We start from the raw sequence: 20,227 nt of genomic DNA on the forward strand, positions 1-20,227 counted from the left end.
CCGCAAACCCCAACCACGAGTCCCAGGGGTTGGGCCGGGGCGGAACTCCCATTCCCAGTCTGCGACTAGAAGCAGCACAGGGAATGGTGACGGCAATGGCCAGACCCCGAGCAGCGGCTGGAGGACTTGCCCTTGCAACTTCAATCTTCCCAGCGAGCCCAGCAGGCTAGAGAGGCCCGAAAGCCTGGTGAGGGCGGAGCTGGGGCCGACCGAAGCGCAAAGCGCATGCGCACGTGAGGCGAGACGAAGCGGTTGGGGGAGGCGTTTAGTGGACCCTGAACGCGTGCGGGGGACGTAGTTCGGGCGGGCAGGAGAACGGGGCGCATGCGCAGCGGCGAGGGTAACCGCAATGGCGGCGCCTCAGCGGTTTCGGGTGCTGCGGTGCTATAGCTGCCGCCTCTTCCAGTCGCACCAGGTGGGGTGGGCACCGGCCTCCCCCTCTGTTGGGCGTGGGGACGGCGTGCGGGACTTGGCGGGGCCGCGGGGTGCCCGGCCTCCTTCCCGTACCTTGCCCTCAGGCGCGGGCGCCGTCTCCTGCAGTTGCTTGGGTCTCCCTGAGGCCCGGACACGTGATGATGACTGGCCTTGAGGACTGGGTTTTGATATCTCTTCATAACGTGGTTGTGGGCTTTGTTTTTTTAGTTTTTGTCATGGCTGTTGTAAAGGATTCGTAGGAACCAGGGGCAGTGGTTTCTGCCGAGGCGGCCTCGTAACTTACAGATAGTTGGGAAAGAGAGGTTGAGGATAGCCTCTTTTATGTAGAGCCTAGCTCCCAAAGTGGCTTCTTTCTTAATTTGAATACATGGGAGATGACAGTTTTTAAAACTGACACACGAACGGGCGTCCCCTGCTGCCACTGCTTGGCTGTGGCAGTGTCTCCATCCGCGTGTTAAGGGACTCGCCGCCTTTCCCATAGTGTAAACAACTCGCGCATGAATATTTTAAACAGGATAATCGATACTTCTAAAACGTACTGCTTCCCAAACTTTCAAGATGCAATTTAGGGGATGTCATTTAACCTCTTTTTTCCTGGATAGCATTTGATCTTCCTGCTTGATGTCACCTAACACTGCTGTCAAGCAGGAGTATCTGCTTCTGATAGTCCTCTCTTACCCCTCGTTGTCTGCTAATCTGTGCCCTGAAAAAGGATAACCTCAAACTTCTTCAAAATGTATGTTTAAAAGTCCGATGCTGAGACTGTAAGGGCTGTTTGGGGACTCAGGAATTGTTTTTACTTACTTCATTTTTTTGGACAGTGTTTTAGGAATTGATATTAAATAGAAATTTCCATTTTTTAAATTATTACACATATATAATGTAGTACACACTCTCGTGGTCGTTTTCAACGATGAAAAGTGATTTGAGACTAAAGGGGGGAAAGAGTTAACAGTTTAATTGCAGGTATGACAATTTCACACATCCCCTTTAATTTCAGACAACCTCTGGATTAGGAATTTTACCATTATTATTTTACAGAGATGAGAATACAGCAATCCAGAGAAACCAAGTGGTCTAATAAATGGCAGATGCAGAGCTATCTGCAGAGATCCTGTTAAACCATACTGTCTCTCTCCAGATCCCCCAGAGCTAGCCAGTTACCATGTGTCCTTCCAGACCTTTTTTTTTTTTTTAAGTGCATTTCTTACATGCAGATGTACCCATAGAAAACATTCTTATGGTGTTTGAGGTTCAATACTGGAGAATTAAATGAATTGTAGGACATGCCCACATAAATTTGTACATGTGGCTTGTCCTCCTTAGAATCCTTTTGGGTACTTCAAAAAAACCCAATGGTTTTTGGGGCGCCTGGGTGGCGCAGTCGGTTGAGTGTCCGATTTCAGCCAGGTCACGATCTCGCGGTCCGTGAGTTCGAGCCCCGCGTCAGGCTCTGGGCTGATGGCTCAGAGCCTGGAGCCTGTTTCTGGTTCTGTGTCTCCCTCTCACTCTGCCCCTCCCCCGTTCATGCTCTGTCTCTCTCTGTCCCAAAAATAAATAAACGTTGAAAAAAAAAAAAAAAACCCCAATGGTTTTTGTGTTAGGATCGTACATCTATTAATTTTTATAAATCAACCCAGGCATGTTTTTTTTTTAATTTTTTTTAATGTTTATTTATTTTTGAGACAGAGACAAAGCATGAACGGGGGAGGGTCAGAGAGAGAAGGAGACACAGAGTATGAAGCAGGCTTCAGGCTCAGCTGTCAGCACAGAGCCAGACGTGGGGCTCAAAACTCACAGACCGTGAGATCATGACCTGATCGGAAGTTGGAGGCTTAATCGACTGAGCCACCCAGGCACCCCCAGGCATGTTTTTTATGTTAAGCACACTACTCCGTTCCATTTTTTCAAACAACTTTGGTGCCTTTTGATAATATTTTCTTTGTTGTTGTTATAAATGGACTGTTCCGTTACCTTTTCTAACTAGATAATTGCTTATATAAAGACTCTATTAACTTTTGAAGCTATATTAACTTTGTATTCATCCCCATCATCTTAGATTGTTTTTAGTGGTTTTTCATTTGGTTTTGAGTTTTCAGGTAAAAAAAAAATCAAATCTATAAATAATGATAATGTTTTCCTCATTTCCAGTTTTCGTACCTCTTATTCTTCTTTTCCAATTCCATTTGTAGAAAATAACAATGGTAAATAGTAGTGGGGATTCTTGGCTTGTTCTTGACTTTCATGGGAGAGCTGGTAGTGATTCTACAGTTTTAGAGTTGAATGTAAGGTATTTTATCCTGTTAAGAGAGACCCCATCTAGTTAGATTTATCAAGAATTGGAATTAAATGTTGTGGAATTATTTTTGAAAACCACAGGTAATAGAGATCTAACTAGACTGTTTGATATGGATAGCCAGTTTTCCCAGCACCACTTATTAAATAGTCTGTTTTTTCTTCACTCCTAAAATGCCACCTTTACAATGTACTAGCTTTTTATACATATATGTTGTTGGTTTGTTTTTACACTTTTACTCTTTTCCACTGGCCTTTTTATACCATTATTTTTGATTCAGTTCCACCTGTTTTAAATAATTATCTAAAATTCTGAATTTTATCAGAATTATCTAAATTTCTGAAATTCATTGTAGGAAAAGAAGAGTCTCAAGTGGACGTGCAAAGCTTGTGGAGAGAAGCAGTCATTTTTGCGGGTGAGTCCTGAGAAACGGTATCTAATACCCAGGCCAGAAAGCCGGTGGGCCCAGCCCTGCAGTAGCGTGTTTCTCATGGGGTCCCAGCATCCCAGTATTGGGACCAAGTTCACTAGATGCAGAGCCTCTGCTCCCTAAATTCCTGTTCCTTCAGGAAGTGAAATGGATGAACCAGTACATGGAAAGTTACTTTCATTTGTTTATTTGGTCAGCAAGTATTTATTGAGTACTTTCTGCCTGCAGGCACAGGAGAAACAAGGGAAGGCAAAAAGCTTTGTCCTTCTTGCCCTCACAGATCTGCTCATGTGGAAGAGGAAGAGAAACCGATGCACACACACTGGCCATTTGAAACTAGATTGAGCACAATGCAGGGAAAATGCAGGAGCCTGTAAGAAGATGACCAGGCAGTCAGACCCACAACCGGTCGGGTGCATGTTGGTGCATGCAGGGTGTGGGCATGGGTGGGCTCAGGAAGGGGAGGCCATCAGGAGACCGAGACAGAGAGAATGAAAGCTCGGAGCTCAAGTGGATACCTATTTCTCCACCTCATCCTTTTTTGCTTTTTTTAATGTGTATGTTTGAGGGAGGAAGCACACATGAGAGAGAGCAAGAGCATGAGCACAAGCAAGGGAGGGGCAGAGAGAGAATCCCAAGAAGGCTTCATACAGTCAGTGTAGAGCCCGACACAGGGCTCAGTCTCAACTGTGAGATCATGACCTGAGCAGAAATCAAGAATCGGATGCTTAACCAACTGAACCACCCAGGTACCCCTCCATCTCATCTCTTTGATACCACACAGTGTCCTGCACCTTTTGCCTCTTTGAGCCCCTGTATACCTTCTCTGGCCCTTGATGCCACCTCTCCACCCTCAGCTCCTTGTTCTCCTTCAGCCATGAGGCCTTTTCTTTATGACCTTGAAACAATACAGATGTGCTGCACTCTTAAGGCCTTTGTGCTCATTGTTGGAACTTTGCCTAGCTCTTCTCACTATCCTGATCAGATATTATATTCGAGTGTGTTTATGTGAGTATTGTTTATCTCCTGGAAGTTCCCTGAGAGCAGAAGCTTTGCCTGTTTTATACTGATACACCCTCTGCACAAAGCACAGTACCTGGCACAGAGTAAGTGGTCGCTCGATAAATACTTCTTGAGTTGGTAAGTGACCAATCCCATGTTGTTTGGCATTTAGGTTGATCTTCATCTTCATTGGTAAGAACGATGCTTCAGTGAAGCTTCTTACAAAGAACCTCCTCCTTCACTAGACTAATTACTTCCTTAGGACAAATTCCTAGAAGTTTAAATTGCAGTTTCAAAGGATATCTTTTGACCAAGGCTCTTTTAGTTACAAATAATAGAATATTTCAGAATGGCCTCAGCAAAATAGAAAAAAAATGTCCTGGCAAAATAATGGGGTATCATGGGGAATTCAGGGGAGGGGTTTCACCCCTGACCCCTTGAAGAACCTGCCCCAAGAATTGAAAAGCTGCCAGCAATGTAGGCATCTTTTCCTCCCCTTCTCCCCATACCTGATTGTCCCCACATCCTCCTTCCCCTCTCCCTGCCTCCTCTCCTTCCCTTACTATCTCCCCAGATAGTTCACAGTAACACACTCCACCCACAGACCATGGACTCTCACTTCAAGCCAACTAGAATAGCTGAGTCCTAATTAATAAACTGGCAGAAGTGATATGATTGGCCCATTTGACCCAGATGTCCACTTTTGGTCCACCCAGCTGGGATAGTAGAAGTGGGGCTGATCAGGTCATTGGTCAGCAGTACAGCTGCTGAGGTGCACTCCAAGATTGAGTCTCAGAAGGCAAGGGGCTGGCTCATGAGCTAGTGACTGCTGCTTGTTTTTGATGTCAGCACATACTTCTAAGTTCTCCTTGAGGAGGCTCTACCTTCTTCCCAGCACCTCAATGCATGTGCAGTGGTATATGGCTTATGGTAGACTAGGCCACCGTGACAGGACAACAAAATTGTGGTGGCCTAACACAGTAGAAGTTGTTTCTCTCGATGGGGTGCCTGGCTGGCTTAGTCAAAAGAGTGTGCAACTCTTGAACTCAGGGTCATGAATTTGAGCCCCATGTTGTATGTAGAGATTACTGAAAATAAATAAACTTTAAAAAAAGAAGAAGTTATTTCTCTTGTTCTTGTAACAGTCCTGAGAGGAATTGAGATCAGCAGAGCAGCCATCCTTGGTGAGGTCATGCAGGGACCCAGGTTCCTTCTGTCTTGAGGTTCTGTCACTCCCAGAGGCCTGTCTCCTGCTGCCTGGAGCCACTGAAGGGCAAGAGCACGAAGGAGCTACACAGGAGGCTTTGAGGGGCCAGGCCCAGAAGTGGCTCACATCCCACTAGAAAGAACCTAGTCTCAAGGCCACACCTGACTGCAAGGAAGACTAGAAAGTGTAGCCCAGTCTGTGGCCAGATAGGAGGAGAATGAATTTCAGTATTCAGCCAGTGGTCCCTGCCATGCTGGCGAGCGTCCTCCCTGCCACTTAACATCTTTTAAAGCTTTGCCATTCCATTCTGCAGTTCCTCTCCCATTCTTGCTTGAACTTGCCCTAGCTGGGCTTTTATTCCCCACAGTCCAGTAAAATTGCTCATGTCAAAGTCATCAGGGATCTCCATTTGCTAAAAACAGTTGTGAGTTGTCACTCCTCCGGTGACTTGACCTATTGGTAGTGTCTGTCACAGTTTGTCACTGAAACATTGTCTTCACCTGGACTTCCAGTCATCCCACTCCTGGCTTTCCTGCTGTCTTTCTGGCTGTGTTTCTGTCCTCTTTGCTAGTTTTTTTCTAATCTCCCCAACTTCTAAATGTGAGAATGCTGTGGTGCTCAGTTTGTTGGCCTCTTCTCTAGTGGCACTCCTTTGGTGGTCTGAGATGAGATCACCTGACAGTTCTGGAATGTCTATCTCAAGCCCCAGGCCTGCCCCTGCACCATCCATTCAGCTCTCTAATGGGTGTCCCAAACCCACCTTTCCAAACAGAAGGCCTCACCTTACCCCACCCACCTGCTCTCCCACAGTCCACCCTGTCTCTTACGGGCTAAGTCCCTTGTTAGTTGTTTGGACTAAAATTTTTTTTTTTCCTTAAATACTCTTCATCCAGTCCATCAATAGATTTTGTCAGCTCTACTTTCAGGATGTACCCAGAATGACCATTTGTTACTACAGTGGTCTGAGCCACATCAGTGTTTGCAGCAACCTCCTGCTAGCCCACCTGTGTCTGCCATACAGTCTGCCCTCAACACCATACCTGAAGGTCCTGCTAAAATATGTGCTAGGCGAGGTCACTCACCCCAGCCTTCCAAGTTAGAGCAAAACCCATGGTCCTACAGGCAGGGCCAAGTGTGCCTGGTACAAAACGAAATTGTGGGGCCCCTTGTTCAAAAGCAAAAAAAAAGCTGTTAAAAATACTAAAATATTAAGCTTTTCCTTTCCGTCCTGGTCTCTCTTGATTTTTTATAATGTCTTTTATTTACTGTTGAATGTCTTCCTAAGAAAAACTAACATTTTAAAATTATTTTATTATTATTATTTTATTTTTTTTATTTTTATGCAACACCAGTTTAAAATGCAAAGAGCGTTTAGTCTAGGGGTACCTGGATGGCTCAATTGGTTTAAGCATCTGACCCTTGATCTCAGCTCACATCTTGATCTCAGGGTCTCATGAGTTCAGGCCCCACAGTGGGCTCTGTGCTGGTCATAAAGCCTACTTAAAAAAAATAATAAGTGTTTAGTCTATATGTAGAATAATATAAGAACATTTACTATATATATGCAGAATCCTCAGAATTGCCCAATTTGTATTTTGGAGCTCATTCATGCCTATGTATTTCATTCTTACCAGAACAGTGGACATGCTGCACAAAACTAACTCTGCTCTTTATACTCATTGATACATTCTCCCCACACTCTCCCCCATCAGCTCACTGATTAGCATAAGGAAGGACTGAGAGGGAAAGGAACAAGGGTCTCCCTGCCTTGCCCTTTCCTTCCGTGTCATGATTTTCAGCATAAGTGATCAGCTGTTCCAGGCAAGTAACAGGAATAAAAAGATATGATAGGGTTCTTTGATTATTCATGTATTTTTAAAACATCCTTGCCTTCCTTCTGAATCTGAAGCAAGTTCTTGTTCCAGTGGAAAGCCTGGCCTCTCAGGCAGTGGGGTGCTCCCCACATACTCAGGCATAGACAGCAAACACTTAGCGTCTACACTCGGAGTCTCAGTGAACACTCCCACGTATTGTGAGTCCACTTTAATTCTGTGCTCCTGGGTCACTGAGCATGCTGTATGCAAATGGTGTGGCAAGGAACAATGGACTTGTGTAGTGTGTATATCTCCTCTGCTTATGGACGTGCTCCATTATCTTATCACACGTATTCAAAGATAAGGCTATTGAGCATTGGTGGTATAGTGGTGAGTATAGCTGCCTTCCAAAGATAAGGTTATTAACATTTTCAAATAAAAAAATTTTTTTAATGTTTTCAAGATGCCAGCCGCAGAACAGGTCTCGTTCCCATGAGGCTGACTTTGCCTGTAGTAGGGAATAATACACTCAGACCTCATCTCCTACCATTTTCCCCCGGACCACTCAGCTCTAGCCATGTGCCCTCCTTACTGTTCCTTCACAGGCTTAGGGTCTTTGCCCTCAAGTGTATTTCATTGCTTCTGCTGAATGCTTTCCCCCAGCTATCTATGTGGCTTATGCCTCATATCTTCCTATTTTGTGCCCAAATGTCACCTTAGTTATCTATTCCCTGAATGCCCTGTATAAAATAGTCTACTCTTTCCCCCACACTGCCCCATCCCCCTTTCATCACCTTATTTTCCTTGGTGGTACTTCTCGTCATCTGATGGCCACATAGTTGACTTATGCAGTCTCCTCACACTAGAATGTATGCTCCATGATGACTGATTTTTGTCCACTTCTGTACAGTACTGTCCTTAACTACTCCAGGGGACTGGCACATAATAGGTGTTCAGTAAATATTGTTAAACAAATGAGTGCTAAGTGAAAAAAAAGTATTTCATCTTATGGTCCTTAGATTATCAGTGAAGTAGCATATTTTATGTTTACTGGTGGTTTGCGTTACATATCTTCAATTTCTTATTCATGTTTATTAACCATTTTGTGTGGGGCCTGGGGCTGAGTTAGTCTTTGATGTGTAGAGTTCCAAGTGCTAGAAGGACAGTCAGACCAGAACTGTTAGTTCTTGAGACTGTTAGTTTGCAAATCAATTATTCCAGAAAAAGTGGTCAGTCATTAGAATTTCTGCATGGTACATTTGGGCCTTATAAAGTACAGCTTTCTTCTCCCTGAGGTACATCACTAATGGATCTGTTTCTCCGCATCCTATCAGCACTTTTTAAACTTAATATTTTTTTGTTTTTCAGACTTACGGCGAGGGTTCCGGTGCTGACTGTAGACGCCATGTCCAAAAATTAAATCTGCTGCAGGGACAGATTTCAGAGATGTCACTCAGGTACAGTTGTTTGAAAAGGGGACAGTTATCTTGTCCTGTGTTCATCTTGAGTGATTAGTGGAAGTTTTATATGGAGAAAGCTTTTTCTATATGGTGATTAGTTATCCTAACACTCTTCCAACTGAAAATAACTAAAATATGTCAGCTATGATATTGTAAGTACACTGATGAGATGATGGAAGTAAATGAAATATCAGAAGTCAAAAATGAAGCAAAAGCCAAAATTCAGAGAGTAAGTACCTGGGCTGTTGAGGCAATTGAAGCCTAGTGTTCTGGAACTTTCATTTAGGTAATTGGGAGGGGTGCAAGAGACAAAGACAAGGTCTGTTCAGCATGGGAAGGTCAGTAGGAGACCACGACATAAAGCCGAGTCCCCGGGGCGCCTGGGTGGCTCAGTCAGTTAAGCATCCGACTCTTGATTTGGGCTCAGGTTATGATCTCCTGGTTCATGGGATTGAGCCCCACATCAAATTCTGTGCTGACAGTGTGGAACCTGTTAGGGATTCTCTCTCTCCCTCACTTTCTCTGCCCCTCCCCCGCTTGTACATTCTCTCTCTCAAAATAAATAAATAAATTTTTTTTGAAAAAAAGCTGAGTCCCCAAAAGACTACACCCTCCATGAATTAATTGAACTAGAAATGCACCCTCTTTGCAGCCTGCCTGTGTTGACCTTGGTGCTGGCCAAAGAGAGGAAATCTCTCTCCAGGGTATAATAAACACAAGAAATCTATCACATGGCTTTTCAGTCTTCTACATGCACTGTGTGAAAAGCCTCAAGCGGAAAATTTATTTTTGAATTGTCCAAGGAAGCAGAGGTAAATATAGCTCCTCTGGAGCATACATCTTCAGCCTAGACCTGAATGTTTAATATAGTTAATGAAATAAAAGAGAAGGTTGATAATGTAAGAAGCAAGGGACTTCAAGGCACCTGGCTGGTTCAGTTGGTGGTAGAGCATGTGACTCTTGACCTCGGGGTCATGAATTGGAGCCCCACGTTGGAGATTACAAAAAAAAAAAGGCAAATGACTTTAGAAAATGACCAAGTACATTTGAAAAAGAACCAGAAAGAGTTTGTAGAAATTAAAAGTATAGTCATTGAAATTAAAAATTCAGTGGACAGATTGAGCATTAAATGTAGCTGAAGAGAGAATCAGTGAAATGGAAGATAAATCTGAAGAAAGTATTCACAGTGCAACACAGAAAGATAAAAAGGTGGAAAATGTGAGTTGAGAAACATGGAAACTAAGGGAAGAGTTCGGCAAGAGGGAGTTAAGAAAGCAGGGTAAAGGCAATATTTGAAGAGAAAAGACTAGAGCATTTTCTAGAATCAAAGGCTTATATTCTTAGATTTAGGAAACAATAAATCTCAAACTGGAACAAGTCATTATTTTATTTGCAAACACCATGATTATGTATGTAGGAAATCCTGATGAAACTACACAAATGCTACTAGAGCTAATATTTTAGCAAGATCACAAGGATACAAAGTCAACGTACAAAATTAAATTATTTCTATATAAATGCTATGAACAATTGGAAAATGATTTTTTAAATCAAATACCATTTAGAACAGCATCAAAAATTAGATACTTAGGGATAAATATAACAAAAATGTGTCAGATCTGTTCAGTATAAACCATAAAACATTGCTAAGGAAATTAAAAGGTCTAAGTTAATGAAGAGTTCATGTTCATGGATTGGAAAATTCAATATCATGAAGATTTCAGTTTATCCTAAATTGGTTGGTAGAGACCACCTAATCCAAATCAAAATTCCAGTGGGGTTTTTTGTTTGTTTGTTTGTTTGTTTGGTAAAAATTGGCAAACTAATCCTAAAATTTATATAGAAATGCAAGTACCTAGAATTACCAAAACAATTCTGATAAGAACAAAGCTGGAGGATTTCTACTGCCTAATTTCAAGGTCTACTATGATGCTGCAGTGACTGAGTACAATATCTGTATGTGGACATACAAAAGGTTAATGGATAAACACATTGAGGTATGTTCATGCAGTGGCATGCTACAACAGAAACAACATGGGCAAATCTCAAAAACATTGCTAAGTGAGAGAAGCCGACACAAAAGACTACCTGCTGAATGGATCGGTGTGGTTTTCTAGGGGAGAGAATTGCCTGCCAAGACAGGTATGAGAACTTTTGGGGGTGATGAGAATTTTCCATATCTTGTCCATTATATCTCAATGAAAAATGTTTTTGCTGTATCTTGATTGGGGTGATAGTTTCAAAGATCTAATTTATCAAAGCTCATCTATACACTTGAGTTTTAGTGTATGTTATACCTCAAGTTAATTTTTAAGGTTAAAAAAAATTAAATGACCCTTAGATGATGACAACAACATAATGAAATTAGGGAACACGGAAGACAAAGGGGAAAGCTGAAGAGTAGGTGGAGAGAAGAGAGATCTCCTACAAAGGAACATCAGACACCCGACTTGTCAGTGGTAACGTCAGAAACAAGAACACAGACTGGTATCCTCAGACTGTTGAGAGATGTCCTTTATTGATGGAGTTGAGTTCCTGAATCAGAAAGGTGAGCAGACTTCTAGCCAGTGGCTGCTAGGCCACTGCTCTGGTGAACGAACACTGGATTATCAGCCATGTGGCAGGGTAGGTGTTTCACATGCATGATCTAATTTCCTCATCATAATCACCCTGTGAGGATTATTGGCTTCTGCGTACAGATGAAGAGAATCAAGTACAGACGCCCACATTTGGCAGAGTTGGCAGTTCGCATAGCTCACCAGGGAGAGTGCCCTCCTGATTGTGTGATGTAACCACCCTGTGTGATGTGGGTGGGGCTGGCCTTGTGCTAACCTCCAGCCCTTGCATGGTAAGTATTTACCCGCCCCTCAGTCCCATTAGAGACCACAGAGGCTCTAGCTCCCCACTCTTCTTTATGTGGTGGAAGAGCCCTGATCCTCTTCCCTGTGCTGTTCCCTCCCTGTGACACACACAGTGCCTCTCCTGTCTTGTAAGGGTTGAGGTATGACTAGAAAGACTTATATAACCCTATGCAGTAGAGACCTCCATTGCTGATGGGAGGGACTCTGTGCTACAGGAGTTCAGCTGACATTACTCTCCGTGTTCCAGGCCCTCAGCCAGGCATGTGCACGTTTGTCTTCACAGTCACGTTTGTCTTCACAGTCACCCATGCAGTATTGTCTTTTGTGGATGAGGGAAGCGGGGTAAAATGATGAACCCAAAGTCACACTGTGACAATGACCGCCAGTCATTGGCAAAGCCAGGATGCAAACTCTGGTCTCTCCAGCTTTAGAGTCTGCCCTGTGTCACCTTTCCTGTTGTTGGTGCCTCTGCCCAGGCCTCCTGAACTAGATCAGAACAACAGAAATAAGATCCTAAGATCCCCTAGAACAGCCTTTGATGGCTATTGTCAAGTATTTATGTCCTGCTGTTCTCCTCTCCTTGCCCTTCGTCTTCCTGGTCATTTTACTAAGGACACATGTACTTACTAAGGACACATCTTTCACTAAGGTCTCTGGAAGAACCTGTAAATATTGACGAAGAGGACAATGCAGAGCCTCAGCAGGCTGAGCATGTGAGTTCACAGGTAAGCCAGCAGCTCTGTCTCTGTGTCACAGAGGGGGTTCCATTTATTCATCTGTTGATCTTTTGTTCAACAGTGCTATCAACAACGGGCACTTGGCTTAAAGCTACTGGAAACACAACAAAGAGTAAACCTATCCCTTTTGTACCAGTAATGTGTATACCAGTAATTACGGTACTCTGAACGGGGCCTTGTCTTTGGCCGGGAGAACTCCTCTGAAATTAGCTTGAACTTTACCTCCCTGTGTTTCTCCCCTTGTCCCGCAGTGCTCTGGGCATACCTCTGACAGGGAAAAGGTGCTATTGTACAGTACCTGGCTTTCACATTTCCTTTCTCCAGACTGGGCCTCCCAGCAGGGCTCACATCCAGCTTTCTGTCCCAGTGCCTAGGAAAGTAGGTGCTCAGACAGTGTTGGCTGGGCAGTGTGTGTAAGAGCTTGAGTGAATGAGGAAGTGATGCCATTGGTACATCCAAGGTGCTGTGGGTACCCAGTGCTGTGTCCTGCTGGGGACAGGGTTAGTGGGAACAGCTGCCAGGGGCCCCCTGCCCACCTGAGGACAGAGCCTGCCTCCACTCAGAATCACGTTGGCAATGTCAGTTGCTTGGCAATGTCGCTCACTTTTCCTGTTTTTATTATAAACAAGAGCCCTGCTCCTAAGTACATCACCTTAACCCAGAAGCTCTCACATACTTGGTTCTATACTTCCAATTCTGTCCACTTAGGGACTTAATTTTACATCATTGTTATTACAAGAAATGCTAGTTTGCACCCTGGAGTCTTCACTTATGTTGTTCTTGTGTCGCAGTAGAGTTTTCAGTGATGTCCAGTATTTACGGAATATAGTGGATGTAACCAGTGTTTGTTCCATGATGACCGGGCATGTAGATTATTTCCAGATTTTTGCTATGATACATATTTGCTGTGGTTCATATCACTTTGATGAGCATCTTTGTGCCTTTGTCTTCATTTGGAACCCCTAGGTCAGGGAGCATGGACATTTGTAAATTTCCTTGATGAGCTGTGCCCTGTATCTTTCCCCTGGCCTGTGCCAGTGTGCACAGTCCCCAGTGGTGCCTCAGGACACCCATCTCCCCATTACCTTCCAGCGAAATACCTTTCCTGGTGACAAGGGAGATGTGGGTCCTGAGAATAAACTTACTTCCCAATCCTGTAGGAAAAACCTCAGTCCTCAGAGAACCGCTGGCTGAAGTATCTGGAAGGAGACTCAGAAGAACAGGGGATGGAAGGAGGAGGAGTGTGTTTCAAGACACAGCCCTTGTCCAGGACAGAGAAGACGGACCCTCCCTTCAACACAGGCCTGCCTAGAAAAAGGTGCCAAGCTAGTCACTAATCCAGCCATCGCCCCATACCCACAGTGACTCACAGATGGCGGGGAGCGATGGGCAACCTCTAGCAGCCAGCAGCATGGGGGAAGTCTGAGTGGCGATGGCCAGCAGCTAGCTTCACCAGGCCCTCCTTGGCCTCGCCAGGTGCCAGATGCTGCCGCACAGAGGTGAGAGGTGCGGGGTGCCAGTATGAGCACCTTTTATGGTGCTCACTTAATTGTGACTGCACTGATCCCCAGAAGAATTGACAAAGTGAAGTGTGGCCAGAGTGGCTTACAGGCCTGGGAGCTTATAACCTACAGCAGGAAAGACCTGACCTCTTACAGGTGTCTTCTCCTGTAGGCATACTCTGTGTTTCTGCGATTCTTCTGAGACACTGCCTTATCTAGATCCACGGTGGCTCCCATAGGGCGAGTGATTTATTGGAAGGTAGATTCCAATTCAAAATAAGAACTTTCTAGCAACTACGAGCTATGGAGCAGAAATGGACGGCCTTGCATGTTGTTGCGCAGCCTGTTATTGGCAGTGGAGGAGAAGCAGAGAAGCCACCTTGGAAGCTGTATGGGAGGACAATTACCTGTGCTAGAGGTCACACCTGGTGACCACCAAGTCAGGATCAGGACCCTGTGAGGTGATAGGACTAGATTCTTGACAGAACTTTATCTCCACCAGGAAATGGATCCAGAGCACAGACCGTCCTCCACACAGCCCTGATGTCTGGAACCCGAGTGACTCTGAGATTCCCTTGGAGCCTCAGAAGGTCAGTGAATGAGGACAGTGTTTCTCTTCTGGTCCTAGTAACTACTGAACACACTATAGAATTTTTTTTTTTAATGTTTATTCAATTTTGAGAGAGAGGGAGATACAATTCGAAGCAGGCTCCAGGGTTTGAGCTGTCAGCACAGAGCCCAACGAAGGGCTTGAACTCACAAACTGTGAGATCATGACCTGACCTGAAGTTGGATGCTTACCCTTGAGGTATCCAGGCTCCCGAACCACACATAGAATTTTTTAACACCCAAGTGTTTTGTCTGCTTTGACTTAAGCCAACTCCTTTCTCTGGCTTGTACCATTTCCCTGCCGTATTCAATCTCTCAGTGATGTGAGCTCCTAGTCAAAAGGACAGCTTGATCAACGAACGTTAGCCACTAGGGCTTTTCTGAGTCAGGAATTTTCTCTTCTACATGCAGTGGAGGGTCTTTGTCAGACTAGCCAACATGGGATCTGCCCTGGATTTCTAAGGAATTGTTCCCATCCTCACCTTCAGTTACCCAAGTGTGTTCTTTTGCACTGAGACACTGTCTTCCCCTAGGTTCTGCTCTTGTTCTTTTTAATTATTGGAGTATAGTTGACATACAGTTATACTGATGTACAACATAGTGATTTAGCAGTTCAATACATGAATCAGTGCTCACCATGATAAATATAGTCATTGTCACCATACATTATTACAGTATGATATTTCCTATGCTGTTTTTCATCTCTATGACTTACTTATTTTATCACTGGAAGTTTGTATCTTTTCATCCCCTTCATTTATTTTGTCCATCTCCTCATCCCCTTCTGCTTGGGCGACCACCAGTTCTCTGTATTTATGAATTCGTTTTTATGGCTGAGTAATATTCCATTATATAGATATATACCACATCTTTATCTACTCATCTATCATCAATGGGCACTTGGGCTGTTTCCATATCTTGGCTGTTATAAATAATGTTGCAGTAAACATAAGGGCGCATATATCTTTTTGAATTAGTGTTTTTGCTTTCTTTGGGTAAATACCCAGTAATGAAATTACTGGATCATATGGTATTTCTATTTTTAATTTTTTGAGGAAATTCCATATAGCTTTCCACTGTGGTTACACCAGTTTATATTCCCACCAACAGTGCACTAGGGTTCCCTTTTCTCCGTGTCTTCCCCAATACTTGTTATTTCTTGTCTTTTTGATAATACCCATTCTGACAGGTGTGAGATAATATTTCATTGTGGTTTTGATTTGCATTTCCCTGATAATTAGCAATGTTGAGCATCTTTTCATGTGTCTGTTGGCCATCTGAATGTCTTCTTTGGAAAAGTGTCTATTTGGGCCCTTTGCCCATTTTTTAATTGGATTATTTGGGTTTTTGGTGTTGAGTTGTATTATAAGTTCTTTATATTTTAAGGATATTAACCCCTTTTCAGATATGTTATTTGCAAATATCTTCTTCCATTCAGTACACATTACCTTTTCATTTTGTTAATGGCTTTCTTCACTATGCAAAAGCTTTTTGTTTTTATGTGCTCCCAGTATTTTATTTTTGCTTTTGTTTCCCTTGCCTGAGGACTCATAGCCATAAATAGGTTGCTAAGGCCATTGTTCAAGAGCTTATTGTATATATTGTCTTTTAAGAGTTTTATGGTTTCAGATCTCACATTTAGGTCTTTAACCCCCCCCTTTTTTTTTTGAAAGCTTTTTTTTTTAAGTTTATTTATTTTGAGAGAGAGAGAGAGCTTGTGCATGAGTATGTGAGTGGGGCAGGGGCAAAGAGGGAAAGAGAGAATCCCAAGTAGGCCCCGTGCTGTCAGCACAGAGTCCGATGCGGGGCTCAAACTCATGAACCGTGAGATCGTGACTTGAGCCGAAATTAAGAGTTGGACACTTAACCGACTGAGCCACCCAGGTGTGCCTAGAAGATATTTAATCCATTTTGAGTTTATTTTTTTGTATAGTGTAAAAAAAAATGGTCTAGTTTTCCCACCACCTTTCATTGAAGAGGCTGTCTTTTCCCCCACTGTACATTCTTCCCTTCTTTGTCCTTGATTAACTGACCATATAATTGTGGGTTTATTTCTGGATTTTCTATTCTGTTCCACTGATCTGTGTGTCCATTTTTTATGCCGATAAGTTTTGATTGCTATACCTTTGTAGTATATTTTGAAATCTGTGATTGTTACACCTCCAGCTTTGTTTTTCTTTCTCAAGTTTGCTTTTGCTACTCAGGGTCTTTTGGATTCCATACACATTTAAGGATTGTTTGTTCTAGTTCTGTGAAAAATGGTATTTTCATGTGGATTGCATTGAATTTCATAGACTGCATAGGGTAGTATGGGACAGTATTAATCCTTCTTATCCATGAGCGTGGTTTATCTTTCCATTTGTTTGTGTCATCTTCAGTTCCTTTCATCAGTGTCGTACAGTTTTCAGAATATAGGTCTTCTACCTCTTTGGTTAAATTTATTCCGAGATATTTTATTCTTTTTGATACAGTCATAAATTGGGTTGTTTTCTTAATTTCTCTGTTATTAGCGTATAGAATTCTCTTATTAGTGTATAGAATTTCTCTTTCTCTTTTGTTATTAATGTATACAAACACAAGAGATTTCTGCAACTTCACTGAATTCATTTATTCTGATAGTTCCTAGGTGGAGTCTTTAGAGTGTTCTATATGGAGTATCATGTCATCTGCAGATAGTGAGTTTTACTTCTTCCTTACCAATTTGGATGCTTTTTATTTCTTTTTCTTGTCCGATTGCTATGGTAGGACTTCCAGTACTCTGCTGAATGAAAGTAGTGAACGTGGATATCCTTGTCTTGTTCCTGAGATCTTAGAGGAAAAGCTTTCATTTTTGCACCATTTAGTATGGTATTAACTGTGGGCTTGACATATATGGCCTTTATTATGTTGAAGTGTGTTTCCTCTAAACCCGTTTTATTGAGAGTTTTTATCATGAATGGATATTGTACCTTGTCAGATGCTTTTCCTGCATCTTATTGGGATGAACAATTGGTTGTTATCCTTCTCTTGTTGATGCCATGTATCACATTAACTAATATGCGAACATTGAATCACCCTGATGTACCTGGAATAAATCCTACTTGATCATGGCGAATGATGATCCTTTTAACATATTGCTGAAATTGGCTTGCTAAGATTTTTTTGATTTTTGCATCTGTATTCATCAGGGATTTTGGTCCATAATTTTCTTTTCTTGCAGTGCCTTTGTCTGGTTTTGGTATCAGGGTAATGCTGATACAATGCTCATATAATGAATCTACAAGTTTTCTTTCCTCTTCTATTTTTTGGAATAGTGTGAAGAGAATAGGTATTAACTCTTTAAATGTTTGCCAGAATTCAACACTACCAGGGATGGCTGGGAGCAGAGCACACGGTGCTAGCACAGTGTGTGGAGACAGAACTGGCTCCCACACGCATCCCGTTATCCTGGCTGGGGGAGGGCAAGTGAAATGGTGCCCACTAGCACTTTTGTTCCAGAAGAGAGCTCCTACAGATCCCTGCCCCTCCAGCATATATCCTAAAATTAGTTAACTAAGATCTTCACATATATACCCAGGTGCTTTTCAAACTACTGTTTCTGTGCTGTGTTGGGCACAGTTATTTATCGTGTTGGCTCTTTACGGACAGGGACTTGGTTTCCTATCACCCTCCAGCTCTCTTAGTGTTAAGCTCCAGATTTACAAAGCCAGATGTTATATAGGGACTGGTCTTCCCAGTGCAGGTCCCTGAGGCCAGGGGTGCCTGGTGTGGGGTCTGACCCCTCCCATTTGTGGCCAGTCACTCCAAGGGTTTGGTCCTTGACTGCACTCATCTCTGCCCCTCCTACCCTTTCCAATATTACCTTGTTACAACTAGCTGTGCAAAGTCTGTCCTGCCATGCTTCACATCATTTTGAGTTAGTTAGGATACATGTAGTTGTTGCCCCCATATGTCCATGGTACGAGGTAAGCTTAAAATCCTCCTACCCAGCCCCACCACCCTCCCCACACTTCTGCTCGTTCTTGGTGTTTTAAATCTTCCCAACCCCACTGCACTCAGACTTTGCTTTCTTCTGTCACTGGAGCCGCAGGCACTAAGGCAGAAGTCTCTGCTGGGCCTCGGTCACTGCATCCTTGCAACATAGGCCAAGGTCAGCCTGGCCAGCCTCACACAGTAGGGCAAAGGTCAAACTGACGTGGCCACTGACTAGCTGTGTGGCCCTGAATCTCCAAGTCCTAGAATAATGACAGTTATTGATCTGCTGGTCCCTCAAACATTTTAACTACATTGTCACGTGGGATGCCCACACAGGCATGTTTGGTTTTGCAGGTAAGGAACTAAGGCTGCACAATAACGTGGTCCCAGCAAGTCAGGGGCAGGGGCGATGGTGATCTTCGGCTGTTACAACCGACCACAAGCCTCTTCCACACTGCCCTTGGGTAGTGATGCAGGGTCCTGCCTGTTCCTACTCTCAGATGCCTTTATAGGCCGTCAAACCCTGGTTCCAGTGTGCACTTGGCTCCTGAGGGAAGAGAGGCCAGGCCCCATGCTATGCTCACCTCCTGGGTTCTTCTGTGCAGCCACTCCCCACCCCACCCCACCCCGACCGGCTTCAAACCTTCCCCCGCGGTTCCAGAGAGACCTTCCCATCTGTTTGACAGTGAGCAGACAGGACAGCTCTTCCCCCCTTTCTAGATGGTCTCATGGGCCTTTCCTGCTGATTCCCTCCTCTCAGGCACCCTCTCACCTGATTCTAAGTTTCCATGGGAATACTCTTTTCTGGAAAGCCTGGTCATAGAATTTGGCAGAGGATTTGAGGTGAGGGCATTTATTTGCCCTGCTTTGCCAAACCACAGAATGAAAGCAGGTCCCTAGCCTGCCAGCACAAGAACTAGCAAGTAGGCAGAACAGAGTGAAAAGTGGGAGAACCCTGAGGCAGAGGACACAGCAATGCAGGCACAGGGACCCTTCTCTCCCATCCATGGGTCCTGCTGGGCCACTGGCACTTGTTCTGAATGGCGGACCTGATCATCTTCTCTCCTTTCCATTGCAGGACCACACTGGCTTGATGGGGAAGGTCAAAGACAAAAGCAGTCACAAGGACCGGGGCACCAGGGAGCTTTTTGTTCCTCAGGGGGATCCTCCACAACCTGCCCACCATGTCAGGACCATGCCTTCCAAGTGGGAACGATTCCTTCAGCCGCCTGGAAACAGCCAATGTGTGGACATGGAGCCCCCAGTTCCTTTGAATAGAGACCCTAGGCCAGCCGAGGTGGCACTGACTGAGCAGGGGACCCTTAGGGCCCAGACCCCAAGGGAGAGGTACGTCAGCAGGCCCCATGATGCACCCGAGCTTCTCTGGCTCACACACACGCTCACATCCGGCTCCCAGAGGCCCTGCGTAAAGACCACCCAACAGCCATGGGACACCAATCCTCGGGCAAAGGGTGGGTCCTTAGCCACAGGGGCACAAGAGCCCCCACTTGTGCAACTATGTGACCTCTTTAAAACTGGGGAGGACTTTGAGGACCACTTGTGAACTGAAACTAGAATTTTACTAACAGACATATTTGTTGTATGAACAAATTAGACCTCTTGGCCACTGGAAAGGGGACTCCCCAAGTAGCTTTTAAATGGTTCCCATAAATAGGGGTGCCTGGCTGGCTCAGGTGGAAGAGTATGTGACTTGAACTCATCCTGAGATAAAGTTTCACATTGGGTGTAGATTTTTTTTTTTTTTTTAAAGTTCCCATAAGTGATCCCCAGTCCTGTCAAGAAAGACACACTACAGGGCACTGGGTGGCTCAGATGGTTGAGCGTCTCCTCTGGCTCTTTAGTTCAAGCCCCACGTTGGGCTTTGTGCTGTCAGTGTGAAGCCTAGTTTGGCTCCTCTGC

The 20,227-nt window shown here is 44.1% G+C and overlaps 1 protein-coding gene across 1 annotated transcript; it reads left to right on the forward strand.

Annotated features, from left to right (window-relative positions):
- The first annotated feature begins 340 nt into the window (after nucleotides 1-340).
- MRNIP (MRN complex interacting protein) lies at nucleotides 341-20,191 on the forward strand. Its single transcript, XM_047082871.1, has 7 exons — nucleotides 341-415; nucleotides 3,087-3,146; nucleotides 8,553-8,641; nucleotides 12,155-12,230; nucleotides 13,403-13,560; nucleotides 14,247-14,334; nucleotides 19,386-20,191. Exons 1-7 carry the CDS (start codon nucleotides 350-352, stop codon nucleotides 19,869-19,871), a joined length of 1,023 nt encoding a protein of 340 aa, XP_046938827.1. The 5' UTR covers nucleotides 341-349; the 3' UTR covers nucleotides 19,872-20,191.
- Nucleotides 20,192-20,227: the final 36 nt, after the last annotated feature.

Source organism: Lynx rufus, unplaced genomic scaffold (genome assembly GCF_022079265.1).
Source record: "Lynx rufus isolate CCGP_SWC_20201006 ecotype Redwood Valley unplaced genomic scaffold, mLynRuf1.p SCAF_1, whole genome shotgun sequence".
Taxonomy (NCBI): Eukaryota; Metazoa; Chordata; class Mammalia; order Carnivora; family Felidae; genus Lynx; species Lynx rufus.

Bases quoted from the DNA above. Each gene is read 5' to 3' on its own strand.
- MRNIP (XM_047082871.1), top strand. From the start codon at position 350: ATGGCGGCGCCTCAGCGGTTTCGGGTGCTGCGGTGCTATAGCTGCCGC. The intron at 416-3,086 runs GTGGGGTGGGCA...AATTCATTGTAG, and splicing joins GCCTCTTCCAGTCGCACCAG to GAAAAGAAGAGTCTCAAGTG. The intron at 14,335-19,385 runs GTCAGTGAATGA...TTTCCATTGCAG, and splicing joins TTCCCTTGGAGCCTCAGAAG to GACCACACTGGCTTGATGGG.